The following is a 13,110-nucleotide window of genomic DNA, read 5'->3' as shown; positions in this document are numbered from 1 at the left end:
ACTATAAAGACATCACATAAAAAACTAATCCCTCTTTTACCACTTTTGGTTTATTCAAAAATAATCCTGGTCCATCAATTATTTATTGCTGAAGGGTCTTCAATGACATATCAAGAATTTATTATAAAATATGAAGTAATTATTCCTATTAATGAATATAAAAGTTAAAAATGCAATCCCTGATGGAGTAATTATATTGTTCAAATGCAAATGGACAGAATCTACCACTGTTACCTCTTGACCCAACTAAACTGGACTTTGGCCGAATCTGTTTCTCATCAACCCACATTAGTAATCATCATACACGTTCAACATAGCTACAGTTCTGTATGTGGTATCTTTCTGGAACACATTAATTAATAATCTTGAATGGAAGAAGATTTGGAATTTACCTGCTAAATACATAATAACTATTAAAGTAGATTTTATCCATCAAAGGTCTTTCTACAAAGATTTAAAAAAGATCTAGAATTAACTTGCTCTTTTTGCGAAGGACAGGCTGGAGACATGTTTCATTTATTTTGTCGCTAACCCAACTCCACCAGATTGAATTCTGATCTCTTCCTGTACTGAACTGAGTTTTTCCCCTTTGCTTTGAACATATATTGTTTGGCTTCATTAACTACCTAGAGAAAAACAAACAATTCTATATCAATAATATTATTATATACTTGACAAAATGGCATATTCACAAATGTTGATATACCAACCAAAAGCCACTTTTCTATATTCTTAATAATGAAGCCAAACAATATATTAATTCTAATAAGTGTTCCACGAACATGAAAGCCATTAAGACTATTTATTTGTGCACTTTTTGTGTTTATGTGACTATTGTTATTTGTGTTATGGCTGCTCCTAATAAACTATATCCCCCTGGCGTATGTATTGTTCAGTTTTGTATTGCACTGTTTTACTCTGCATAATGCTTGTATAAAAAAAATAATGTAATAAAAATAAAAATTTAAAAAAAGTTCATCGTAATAAACGCGATAAAAACGTGGCTAGAGTCTTCATCTTTCCCACATTTTAAATGCTCAGTGAATGCAGCATACCGTCAGCCAATCCCGTGGCTGGAAGGAGACTGCGTGATGACGTAATCCCAGCGTCTGTTTGGACGTCCGTAGCTTTAGAAGCGTGGATTTTTAGCAGCGTGACTAATGTTTCCCAGATCAAGAAATAGCTAAAAGCTTCATTATTTTACAGACTCGTGGTGTGACGTGTCCAGTCTAAGATGACGTCAGCGATCCTCGCGGCAATTAATATTCTCACGAGACCTCTTACGGGTAAGCAAAAGGATGAGAAATAAACCAAAAGGAGCAGAAGCAGCCTTCCTGCTCCAACCTGGACCATTAGAACTGGTTCTGACAGCCTGGGTCCTTATCTGATCCGTTTCCTCCAGTAAAGATCCGGGATGCTGGCTGGTCTGACCACAGACCAGAGAAGTCCAGAGAAGTGGACTCTGGAACTCTGGACCAGCTTAAAGAGCAGCTTCTTCTCTTCCTCTCAAGGAAACTCTGACTTATAGAGGTGACCAAGGTTTCCATGAAAACGCTGTTCATCTGGCTCTGTTGGCTCGTGATGATGATGATGATGATGATGATGATGGTGGTGGTGGTCCTGGATGCAGGTCTGTCTGGGAATCAGAGACCACGTGTCCATCCTCCCCTGAATTTACTTCATGCTTTCATGATCTTCTGACTTCAGAGGGAGAGACATTGAAGTTCACCAGTCTTCCTTTTAACTGGGAGGTTTTTCTGACTGGAAGACAAACTGGAGATCTCCTGAACATCTTTACACCCAGAGACTGGATCCCTCATGGCACCTCCTCCCTGAGATGGGAGGCGTTTCACCCTCATTCACCTCCTGACAGCGGCCCTGTCAGAATAACATGTACAGCTATTCTGAAACTGATGTCACGCTGTGTGTGTAAAGCCTGATGATGTCACGCTGTGTGTGTAAAGCCTGATGATGTCACGCTGTGTGTGTAAAGCCTGATGATGTCACGCTGTGTGTGTAAAGCCTGATGATGTCACGCTGTGTGTGTAAAGCCTGATGATGTCACGCTGTGTGTAAAGCCTGATGATGTCACGCTGTGTGTGTAAAGCCTGATGATGTCATGCTTTTTGCAGAGGCATGTGAGCGGACCTCTGAGCAGGAAGCTCTGCTGGCAGCCCTGGCGGCCAAACGGACCAGCCTCCTGGATCAGCTGGAGGCGGACCGCGGCCTGCAGGCGGTGAGGAGTCTGAGGGAGGAAGTGAAGGCAGCGTCAGACTGGTTCTGTTGTGATGCAGAAGATGACACGTGGAGCTTTGTCCAGGAGGGTTTGCTGCTGCTCCTCACCTTGACTCGACATTTGTCGGACAGACTGGAGCACCTCCGGCAGGCCTCGCCTCCTGCAGCAAGACGGCCCACCCCTGAAATGGCACCGCCATTACCCCCCGACGTCCTAAGCGTCTCCCAGCAGAAGACTGTGGAAGCTGCTCTGCAGTTTGTGGTTTCTCTGGGGCTCTGCCCCTACCTGGCTCCTGGAGTGGGCGTGACGCTGGGACGCAGGTCAGCATTTGGTGTCATGGTGGAGAAAGTAGTCGGTAAGGAGACGCTGCCGACAGCAGGGCGCCGCCTCCTTATCACCACTACAGTCCTGCTGCAGCTGGTGAAGCAGTCCACGCTTGCCACGCTGGTGTTGTCGCGACATCTGGGGGACGTGATGGCGGCTCTGTGTCAGCTGGGCTACCAGCCACGCAGAAACAGTGACAGGGTGGGTCATCACATCACACAGGTCACAGGTGGCGAAGCCCAGACGGCCTTCACTCATCTTTGTCGTCAGGATAATGTCCTTTTTTATTTGACATAAAGTCTGGAGACGTCAATTTTTCTTTTTCTGTATTGTTGTTTCCTCTTCGATTCAGCAACTCAGCGCTGAAGAGAGTCAGACATGTAAAGAAGCCCTGAAGAACCTCCTGGGTCAGGTCTACCAACCGATGGTCATCAAGGAGCTGCTGATCCTGCAAGGTGGACCCAAGCAGGTATTCTGGATCTGGATCATAAAGACACGATGGTGTCGTGTCTTTAAGGGGGACGGTGTCATGTCTTTAAGGGGGACGGTGTCGTGTCTTTAAGGGGGACGGTGTCGTGTCTTTAAGGGGGATGGTGTCGTGACTTTAAGGGGGACGGTGTCGTGTCTTTAAGGGGGACGGTGTCGTGTCTTTAAGGGGGACGGTGTCGTGTCTTTAAGGGGGATGGTGTCGTGTCTTTAAGGGGGATGGTGTCGTGACTTTAAGGGGGACGGTGTCGTGTCTTTAAGGGGGACGGTGTCGTGTCTTTAAGGGGGACGGTGTCGTGTCTTTAAGGGGGACGGTGTCGTGTCTTTAAGGGGGATGGTGTCGTGACTTTAAGGGGGACGGTGTCGTGTCTTTAAGGGGGACGGTGTCGTGTCTTTAAGGGGGATGGTGTCGTGACTTTATGGGGGACGGTGTCGTGTCTTTAAGGGGGACGGTGTCGTGTCTTTAAGGGGGATGGTGTCGTGACTTTATGGGGGACGGTGTCGTGTCTTTAAGGGGGACGGTGTCGTGACTTTAAGGGGGACGGTGTCGTGTCTTTAAGGGGGACGGTGTCGTGTCTTTAAGGGGGATGGTGTCGTGTCTTTATGGGGGACGGTGTCGTGTCTTTAAGGGGGATGGTGTCGTGTCTTTAAGGGGGATGGTGTCGTGTCTTTAAGGGGGACGGTGTCGTGTCTTTAAGGGGGATGGTGTCGTGTCTTTAAGGGGGATGGTGTCGTGTCTTTATGGGGGACGGTGTCGTGTCTTTAAGGGGGATGGTGTCGTGTCTTTAAGGGGGATGGTGTCGTGTCTTTAAGGGGGACGGTGTCGTGTCTTTAAGGGGGACGGTGTCGTGTCTTTAAGGGGGACGGTGTCGTGTCTTTAAGGGGGACGGTGTCGTGTCTTTAAGGGGGATGGTGTCGTGTCTTTATGGGGGATGGTGTCGTGACTTTATGGGGGACGGTGTCGTGTCTTTAAGGGGGGCGGTGTCGTGTCTTTAAGGGGGACGGTGTCGTGTCTTTAAGGGGGACGGTGTCGTGTCTTTATGGGGGACGGTGTCGTGTCTTTATGGGGGACGGTGTCGTGTCTTTAAGGGGGACGGTGTCGTGTCTTTAAGGGGGATGGTGTCGTGTCTTTAAGGGGGATGGTGTCGTGTCTTTATGGGGGACGGTGTCGTGTCTTTAAGGGGGATGGTGTCGTGTCTTTAAGGGGGACGGTGTCGTGTCTTTAAGGGGGACGGTGTCGTGTCTTTAAGGGGGACGGTGTCGTGTCTTTAAGGGGGACGGTGTCGTGTCTTTAAGGGGGATGGTGTCGTGACTTTAAGGGGGACGGTGTCGTGTCTTTAAGGGGGACGGTGTCGTGTCTTTAAGGGGGATGGTGTCGTGACTTTATGGGGGACGGTGTCGTGTCTTTAAGGGGGACGGTGTCGTGTCTTTAAGGGGGACGGTGTCGTGTCTTTAAGGGGGATGGTGTCGTGACTTTATGGGGGACGGTGTCGTGTCTTTAAGGGGGACGGTGTCGTGACTTTAAGGGGGACGGTGTCGTGACTTTATGGGGGACGGTGTCGTGTCTTTATGGGGGACGGTGTCGTGTCTTTAAGGGGGACGGTGTCGTGTCTTTAAGGGGGACGGTGTCGTGTCTTTATGGGGGACGGTGTCGTGTCTTTATGGGGGACGGTGTCGTGTCTTTATGGGGGACGGTGTCGTGTCTTTATGGGGGACGGTGTCGTGTCTTTATGGGGGACGGTGTCGTGTCTTTAAGGGGGACGGTGTCGTGTCTTTATGGGGGACGGTGTCGTGTCTTTAAGGGGGACGGTGGACCCGGTGGCGGGACAGGCCCGGTGGGGACGTCCGGTGGACCCGGTGGCGGGACAGGCCCGGTGGGGACGTCCGGTGGACCCGGTGGCGGGACAGGCCCGGCTCCAGCCTGGCTCAGGCGTCTCTGCGGTCAGCTCCTGTCTGAACGTCTCGTGCAGCCTGGCGGTGTCCACGCCGTGGTCAGAGCAACCCTGGAAGGAGGATCAGGTGAAGAAGAGGAGAGGAGGAAGGGTTGTGGTTACCGTGGAAACCAGACTAAAGCTGCATTTGTGTCCTGCAGGAGGCGAGTCGAACTGGAGGAAATGTGACGCCGTAGCCAGGATCCTGGTGACCTGTCCCCAACAGTCTGCATCAGCAGAGGACTACTTCAGACTCGTCTGTCCTCAGGTCCACATCTTTCCATCACGTCCTGCAGTGTCTGTCCCTGTCCTGCGGCGCTCACATTGCAGACTGTTGTAGACGTTTCTTTGTTCAGTTGTCTGCTTGGACTTTTGCACGTCTTCAGCAGATTTTAGAAACCTCAGGTCATTTTCTTTCGCTTCGTTTATTTCAGTTTCATTTTCATTTTGTTTTCCGTCTAAACGCGTCTCCACTGATAGCAGACCCAGATTTCCCTCCTTCTGGCTACGTCTCCCACCTATCACCGCCAGGTATCCCCAGACCGGCCGGGACACAGACCCTTAGCTTGTCCTGGGCTTTCCATGGGGTCTTGACCTGATGGGACGAGTCTGGAACCACCCAGCAGGACGGCATCCAGGAGGCATGCAGACCGGGCTTCTGTCCCGCTGTGTCCCGCTTTGTCCCGCCTTGTCCTGCTTTGTCCCGCCTTGTCCTGCTTTGTCCTGCTTTGTCCCACTTTGTCCTGCTTGGTCCCACTTTGTCCCACTTTGTCCTGCTTGGTCCCGCTTTGTCCCACTTTGTCCTGCTTGGTCCCGCTTTGTCCCACTTTGTCCTGCTTGGTCCCGCTTTGTCCTGTTTTGTCCCGCTTTGTCCTGCTTGGTCCCATTTTGTCCCACTTTGTCCCGCTTTGTCCTGCTTTGTCTTGCTTTGTCCCACTTTGTCCTGCTTGGTCCCACTTTGTCCTGCTTTGTCCCATTTTGTCCCACTTTCTCCCGCCTTGTCCTGCTTTGTCCCGCTGTGTCCCGCTTTGTCCCGCCTTGTCCTGCTTTGTCCTGCTTTGTCCCACTTTGTCCTGCTTGGTCCCACTTTGTCCCACTTTGTCCTGCTTGGTCCCGCTTTGTCCCACTTTGTCCTGCTTGGTCCCGCTTTGTCCCACTTTGTCCTGCTTTGTCCCGCTTTGTCCTGCTTGGTCCCATTTTGTCCCACTTTGTCCTGCTTGGTCCCGCTTTGTCCCACTTTGTCCTGCTTGGTCCCACTTTGTCCTGCTTGGTCCCACTTTGTCCCACTTTGTCCTGCTTGGTCCCGCTTTGTCCCACTTTGTCCTGCTTTGTCCCATTTTGTCCTGCTTTGTCCCGCTTTGTCCCGCTTTGTCCCGCTTTGTCCTGCTTGGTCCCACTTTGTCCCGCCTTGTCCTGCTTTGTCCCGCCTTGTCCTGCTTTGTCCTGCTTTGTCCCACTTTGTCCTGCTTGGTCCCACTTTGTCCCACTTTGTCCTGCTTGGTCCCGCTTTGTCCCACTTTGTCCTGCTTGGTCCCGCTTTGTCCCACTTTGTCCTGTTTTGTCCCGCTTTGTCCTGCTTGGTCCCATTTTGTCCCACTTTGTCCCGCTTTGTCCTGCTTTGTCTCGCTTTGTCCCACTTTGTCCTGCTTGGTCCCACTTTGTCCTGCTTTGTCCCATTTTGTCCCACTTTCTCCCGCCTTGTCCTGCTTTGTCCCGCTGTGTCCCGCCTTGTCCTGCTTTGTCCCACTTTGTCCTGCTTGGTCCCACTTTGTCCCACTTTGTCCTGCTTGGTCCCGCTTTGTCCCACTTTGTCCTGCTTGGTCCCGCTTTGTCCCACTTTGTCCTGCTTTGTCCCGCTTTGTCCTGCTTGGTCCCATTTTGTCCCACTTTGTCCTGCTTGGTCCTGCTTTGTCCCACTTTGTCCTGCTTGGTCCCACTTTGTCCTGCTTGGTCCCGCTTTGTCCCACTTTGTCCTGCTTTGTCCCATTTTGTCCTGCTTTGTCCCGCTTTGTCCTGCTTTGTCCCGCTTTGTCCTGCTTTGTCCCGCTTTGTCCCACTTTGTCCCGCTTTGTCCTGCTTGGTCCCACTTTGTCCCGCTTTGTCCTGCTTTGTCCCGCTTGGTCCCACTTTGTCCCACTTTGTCCTGCTTGTTCCCGCTTTGTCCCACTTTGTCCTGCTTTGTCCCATTTTGTCCTGCTTGGTCCCGCTTTGTCCCACTTTGTCCCGCTTTGTCCTGCTTTGTCCCATTTTGTCCCACTTTGTCCCACTTTGTCCTGCTTTGTCCCACTTTGTCCCGCTTGGTCCCACTTTGTCCTGCTTGGTCCCGCTTTGTCCCACTTTGTCCTGCTTTGTCCCATTTTGTCCTGCTTTGTCCCGCTTTGTCCTGCTTTGTCCCACTTTGCCCTGCTTTGTCCCGCTTTGTCCCACTTTGTCCTGCTTTGTCCCACTTTGTCCTGCTTGGTCCCACTTTGTCCCACTTTGTCCTGCTTGGTCCCGCTTTATCCCACTTTGTCCTGCTTGGTCCTGCTTGGTCCCACTTTGTCCTGCTTGGTCCCGCTTTGTCCGGCTTTGTCCTGCTTTGTCCCACTTTGTCCTGCTTGGTCCCACTTTGTCCTGCTTGGTCCCACTTTGTCCCACTTTGTCCCGCTTTGTCCTGCTTGGTCCCACTTTGTCCTGCTTGGTCCCACTTTGTCCCACTTTGTCCTGCTTGTTCCCGCTTTGTCCCACTTTGTCCTGCTTTGTCCCATTTTGTCCTGCTTGGTCCCGCTTTGTCCCACTTTGTCCCGCTTTGTCCTGCTTTGTCCCATTTTGTCCCACTTTGTCCTGCTTTGTCCCACTTTGTCCCGCTTGGTCCCACTTTGTCCCACTTTGTCCTGCTTTGTCCCACTTTGTCCTGCTTTGTCCCGCTTTGTCCTGCTTTGTCCCACTTTGCCCTGCTTTGTCCCGCTTTGTCCTGCTTTGTCCCACTTTGTCCTGCTTGGTCCCACTTTGTCCCATTTTGTCCTGCTTGGTCCCGCTTTGTCCCACTTTGTCCCGCTTTGTCCTGCTTTGTCCCATTTTGTCCCACTTTGTCCCACTTTGTCCTGCTTTGTCCCACTTTGTCCCGCTTGGTCCCACTTTGTCCTGCTTGGTCCCGCTTTGTCCCACTTTGTCCTGCTTTGTCCCATTTTGTCCTGCTTTGTCCCGCTTTGTCCTGCTTTGTCCCACTTTGCCCTGCTTTGTCCCGCTTTGTCCCACTTTGTCCTGCTTTGTCCCACTTTGTCCTGCTTGGTCCCACTTTGTCCCACTTTGTCCTGCTTGGTCCCGCTTTATCCCACTTTGTCCTGCTTTGTCCCACTTTGTCCTGCTTGGTCCTGCTTTATCCTGCTTGGTCCTGCTTTGTCCCACTTTGTCCTGCTTTGTCCCATTTTGTCTTGCTTTGTCCCACTTTGTCCTGCTTTGTCCCACTTTGTCCTGCTTGGTCCCGCTTTATCCTGCTTGGTCCCACTTTGTCCTGCTTGGTCCTGCTTGGTCCCACTTTGTCCTGCTTGGTCCCACTTTGTCCCACTTTGTCCTGCTTGGTCCCACTTTGTCCCGCTTTGTCCCACTTTGTCCTGCTTTGTCCCACTTTGTCCTGCTTGGTCCCACTTTGTCCTGCTTGGTCCTGCTTTGTCCTGCTTGGTCCCACTTTGTCCTGCTTGGTCCCACTTTGTCCTGCTTGGTCCTGCTTTGTCCCATTTTGTCCTGCTTTGTCCCGCTTTGTCCTGCTTTGTCCCACTTTGTCCTGCTTGATCCCACTTTGTCCCACTTTGTCCTGCTTTGTCCCACTTTGTCCTGCTTGGTCCCACTTTGTCCCACTTTGTCCTGCTTGGTCCCACTTTGTCCCACTTTGTCCTGCTTGGTCCCACTTTGTCCCACTTTGTCCTGCTTGGTCCCACTTTGTCCTGCTTTGTCCTGCTTTGTCCCACTTGGTCCTGCTTTGTCCCACTTTGTCCTGCTTGGTCCCACTTTGTCCCGCTTTGTCCCGCTTGGTCCCACTTTGTCCTGCTTGGTCCCACTTTGTCCTGCTTGGTCCCACTTTGTCCTGCTTTGTCCTGCTTTGTCCCTGCTTTGTCCTGCTTGGTCCTGCTTTGTCCTGCTTTGTCCCATTTTGTCCTGCTTTGTCCTGCTTTGTCCCACTTTGTCCTGCTTGGTCCCGCTTTATCCTTCTTGGTCCCACTTTGTCCTGCTTGGTCCTGCTTTGTCCCACTTTGTCCTGCTTGGTCCCACTTTGTCCTGCTTGGTCCTGCTTTGTCCCACTTTGTCCTGCTTTGTCCCACTTTGTCCTGCTTGGTCCCACTTTGTCCTGCTTTGTCCTACTTTGTCCCACTTTGTCCTGCTTGGTCCCACTTTGTCCCACTTTGTCCTGCTTGGTCCCACTTTGTCCCACTTTGTCCTGCTTGGTCCTGCTTTGTCCCACTTTGTCCTGCTTGGTCCCACTTTGTCCTGCTTGGTCCCACTTTGTCCTGCTTGGTCCTGCTTTGTCCTGCTTTGTCCCATTTTGTCTTGCTTTGTCCCACTTTGTCCTGCTTTGTCCCACTTTGTCCTGCTTGGTCCCGCTTTATCCTGCTTGGTCCCACTTTGTCCTGCTTGGTCCTGCTTGGTCCCACTTTGTCCTGCTTGGTCCCACTTTGTCCCACTTTGTCCTGCTTGGTCCCACTTTGTCCCGCTTTGTCCCACTTTGTCCTGCTTTGTCCCACTTTGTCCTGCTTGGTCCCACTTTGTCCTGCTTGGTCCTGCTTTGTCCTGCTTGGTCCCACTTTGTCCTGCTTGGTCCCACTTTGTCCTGCTTGGTCCTGCTTTGTCCCATTTTGTCCTGCTTTGTCCCGCTTTGTCCCACTTTGTCCTGCTTTTTCCCACTTTGTCCTGCTTTTTCCCACTTTGTCCTGCTTGATCCCACTTTGTCCTGCTTGATCCCACTTTGTCCCACTTTGTCCTGCTTTGTCCCACTTTGTCCTGCTTGGTCCCACTTTGTCCTGCTTGGTCCCACTTTGTCCTGCTTGGTCCCGCTTTATCCTTCTTGGTCCCACTTTGTCCTGCTTGGTCCTGCTTTGTGCCACTTTTTCCTGCTTGGTCCCACTTTGTCCTGCTTTGTCCCTGCTTTGTCCTGCTTGGTCCTGCTTTGTCCTGCTTTGTCCCATTTTGTCTTGCTTTTTCCCGCTTTGTCCCACTTTGTCCTGCTTTGTCCTGCTTGGTCCTGCTTTATCCTGCTTGGTCCTGCTTTGTCCTGCTTGGTCCTGCTTTGTCCCACTTTGTCCTGCTTGGTCCCACTTTGTCCCACTTTGTCCTGCTTGGTCCTGCTTTGTCCTGCTTTGTCCCGCTTTGTCCCACTTTGTCCTGCTTTGTCCCACTTTGTCCTGCTTGGTCCCACTTTGTCCCACTTTGTCCTGCTTGGTCCCACTTTGTCCTGCTTGGTCCCACTTTGTCCTGCTTGGTCCCACTTTGTCTTGCTTTTTCCCGCTTTGTCCCACTTTGTCCTGCTTTGTCCCACTTTGTCCTGCTTGGTCCTGCTTTATCCTGCTTGGTCCTGCTTTGTCCTGCTTGGTCCTGCTTTGTCCCACTTTGTCCTGCTTGGTCCCACTTTGTCCCACTTTGTCCTGCTTGGTCCTGCTTTGTCCTGCTTTGTCCCGCTTTGTCCCACTTTGTCCTGCTTTGTCCCACTTTGTCCTGCTTGGTCCCACTTTGTCCCACTTTGTCCTGCTTGGTCCCACTTTGTCCTGCTTGGTCCCACTTTGTCCTGCTTGGTCCCACTTTGTCCCACTTTGTCCTGCTTGGTCCCACTTTGTCCCACTTTGTCCTGCTTGGTCCCACTTTGTCCTGCTTGGTCCCACTTTGTCCCACTTTGTCCTGCTTGGTCCCACGCGTATGCTTCTTCTGGTGGTGGAAAATGGTGACGTAGATGGTGAGGCGGGGAACTGAAGTTCCTCTGACAGTCAAACAGCAGTAAACGTCCAACAGAAATACAGAAAGTACTAGAAATCCCACGGAACATCATCACCTTCCTCCCCGCCATCGCCATGGTGATGTGGACCATAGACTAACACATGTGTCCTGCTCCTCCATGGAGCCAGAATCCTGGTCCATGATGAGGACTGGGTCCGAACTGGGTCCCAGAGACCGTCCCTCCGGAACCGCGCCGTCCCCGTTCAGTTACAGGTGTCAACCACTGGGTTTCCATGGCAACCAGCTGGAGGTAGCCAACAGCCATGTGTTTGATGTGAACTCTCCATTTCTAGGAGCAACATAATCCTGTCCCCATGTCCCCGATGTCCCCGCAGCAGTCTGTCAGTCCAGAGGTACTGTCCCGATGTCCCCATGTCCCCATGTCCCCATGTCCCGATGTCCCCGCAGCAGTCTGTCAGTCCAGAGGTACTGTCCCCGTGTCCCCGAAGCAGTCTGTCAGTCCAGAGGTACTGTCCCGATGTCCCCATGTCCCCGATGTCCCATGTCCCGATGTCCCCGCAGCAGTCTGCCAGTCCAGAGGTACTGTCCCCATGTCCCCGATGTCCCCGCAGCAGTCTGCCAGTCCAGAGGTACTGTCCCGATGTCCCAGATGTCCCCGCAGCAGTCTGTCAGTCCAGAGGTACTGTCCCGATGTCCCCATGTCCCATGTCCTGATGTCCCGATGTCCCCGCAGCAGTCTGTCAGTCCAGAGGTACTGTCCCCATGTCCCCGATGTCCCCGCAGCAGTCTGTCAGTCCAGAGGTACTGTCCCGATGTCCCAGATGTCCCCATGTCCCGATGTCCCCATGTCCCGATGTCCCCGATGTCCAGATGTCACTGATGTCCAGATGCTGCAGAGACGTGTCAGCCAGGACAGCATCCAGGACCTTTAGGAACTCCAGGCGGATCCCGGGGCCTTGAAGCCACCAAGGAGTTTTTTGACCACCTCAGGTCTTTCCATCCACCGAGCCACAACGTCCCAGTTCCAGTCCTCCACTGTCCAGAGTGTTGACGGAGCACAACACTGGTGGACCAGAACCTCCTCGAAACCGTGTGGAAGTTGTTCTTCGTGGCCTCGGCGAACTCCTCCCACGCCCGCCTCCTCGCCATCATCCCAGTTTTCTTCTCCAACACTTTTACCCAGAATTCCACATTCATCTCTTTTCGAAACTATTTTGTCAAACAGAATTCGACATAATTTTATTTATATTTATTTGTGTATTTACTTCGGATTTTGATTGGTGTGTGTCAACTTCCATCAGAGCTCCAAGAAGTTCCTAAATATATGTCCAAACCTGAAAAGACTTGTTTGTGTTGTGTCCAGATCCTGGACCTGCTCCGCTTCAGAGACAAGCTGACAGCCCTGCAGTTCCAGCGCGTGGCCACCAGGGCGACACTCTCCATCGTCTGGGAGAGGCCCAGCTTGGCCCGGCGATGCCTGCTCAGCCCGCTGCTGGCGCCGCTCCACCGCTGCACCTCTGCCTCCAGTCAGTTATAGAAACTGGGAGTTCTCCATCTCGTTGAATACGTTGACGGTTCTTCCACCAAGCTTGAACCTGTGTATTTATGAAAGATCTTTTCCAGCAACTCGCCCCATTAAAAAAGAAGAAGTTGATGAAAGTCTTTGTGTTTTAGGCGACGGGGGAGTTCCTGTAGACGAGTCCGAGCTGACTTGCTGTGTGGAGGACGTGTACAAAGTGAGCATGCCCGGCTCGTAGACGTTTTCCTGTGTAGACATCTGCTTTCATGAAGCTTCTGTTTCCATTCAGATCTGGGTGGTAGGAAACAGTCCGTCAGAGACTCTTCTCAGGACACTCCAGGAAGTTCTTCCTGCCATCTTCAAGCTCTTCTGTTTTACCAAACAGAATGTCTGCCACCTCCGGTAAACGTCGTCTTCGTTAACGCCTGAATCAGCACCGCTGTGTTACTCGTTTGTGACGGATGTGTTCCACAGCGCCCCCTGTCAGGAGATTTTACTGTGGTACCTGAGCCACGCTGAGATGTCTGCAGCACTGTCTGCTCTGAGGGAACTGTCAGGCCTGCAGGGACGAAGGAGGGATGTGCCAGAAGACTTCTGTTTCACGGCGGGCAGCAATGGAGGCGCCAGACTGTGTTGTAGAGAGAGCTGCAGGTGGCGACGCTCAGCAGATGGCCTTTGCTTCCTCTGACTGA

The 13,110-nt window shown here is 52.1% G+C and overlaps 1 protein-coding gene across 1 annotated transcript in view; it reads left to right on the top strand.

Annotated features, from left to right (window-relative positions):
- The first annotated feature begins 1,145 nt into the window (after nucleotides 1-1,145).
- Nucleotides 1,146-13,110, top strand: part of tango6 (transport and golgi organization 6 homolog) — a 47,561-nt gene continuing 35,596 nt past the window's right edge. The window contains exons 1-9 of the mRNA XM_079254853.1: nucleotides 1,146-1,286; nucleotides 2,133-2,761; nucleotides 2,913-3,029; nucleotides 4,849-5,065; nucleotides 5,139-5,245; nucleotides 12,263-12,425; nucleotides 12,574-12,635; nucleotides 12,708-12,820; nucleotides 12,893-13,069. Coding sequence (XP_079110979.1) covers nucleotides 1,235-1,286; nucleotides 2,133-2,761; nucleotides 2,913-3,029; nucleotides 4,849-5,065; nucleotides 5,139-5,245; nucleotides 12,263-12,425; nucleotides 12,574-12,635; nucleotides 12,708-12,820; nucleotides 12,893-13,069 — 1,637 coding nt within the window. The 5' untranslated portion in view covers nucleotides 1,146-1,234. The remainder of the gene's footprint in view (nucleotides 1,287-2,132; nucleotides 2,762-2,912; nucleotides 3,030-4,848; nucleotides 5,066-5,138; nucleotides 5,246-12,262; nucleotides 12,426-12,573; nucleotides 12,636-12,707; nucleotides 12,821-12,892; nucleotides 13,070-13,110) is intronic.

The sequence above is a fragment of the Telmatherina bonti genome (assembly GCF_933228915.1).
Source record: "Telmatherina bonti genome assembly, chromosome: 2".
Classification (NCBI taxonomy): domain Eukaryota; kingdom Metazoa; phylum Chordata; class Actinopteri; order Atheriniformes; family Telmatherinidae; genus Telmatherina; species Telmatherina bonti.
Note: the sequence above shows the minus strand (reverse complement) of the source record. Positions and strands in the feature narration are given on the sequence as shown.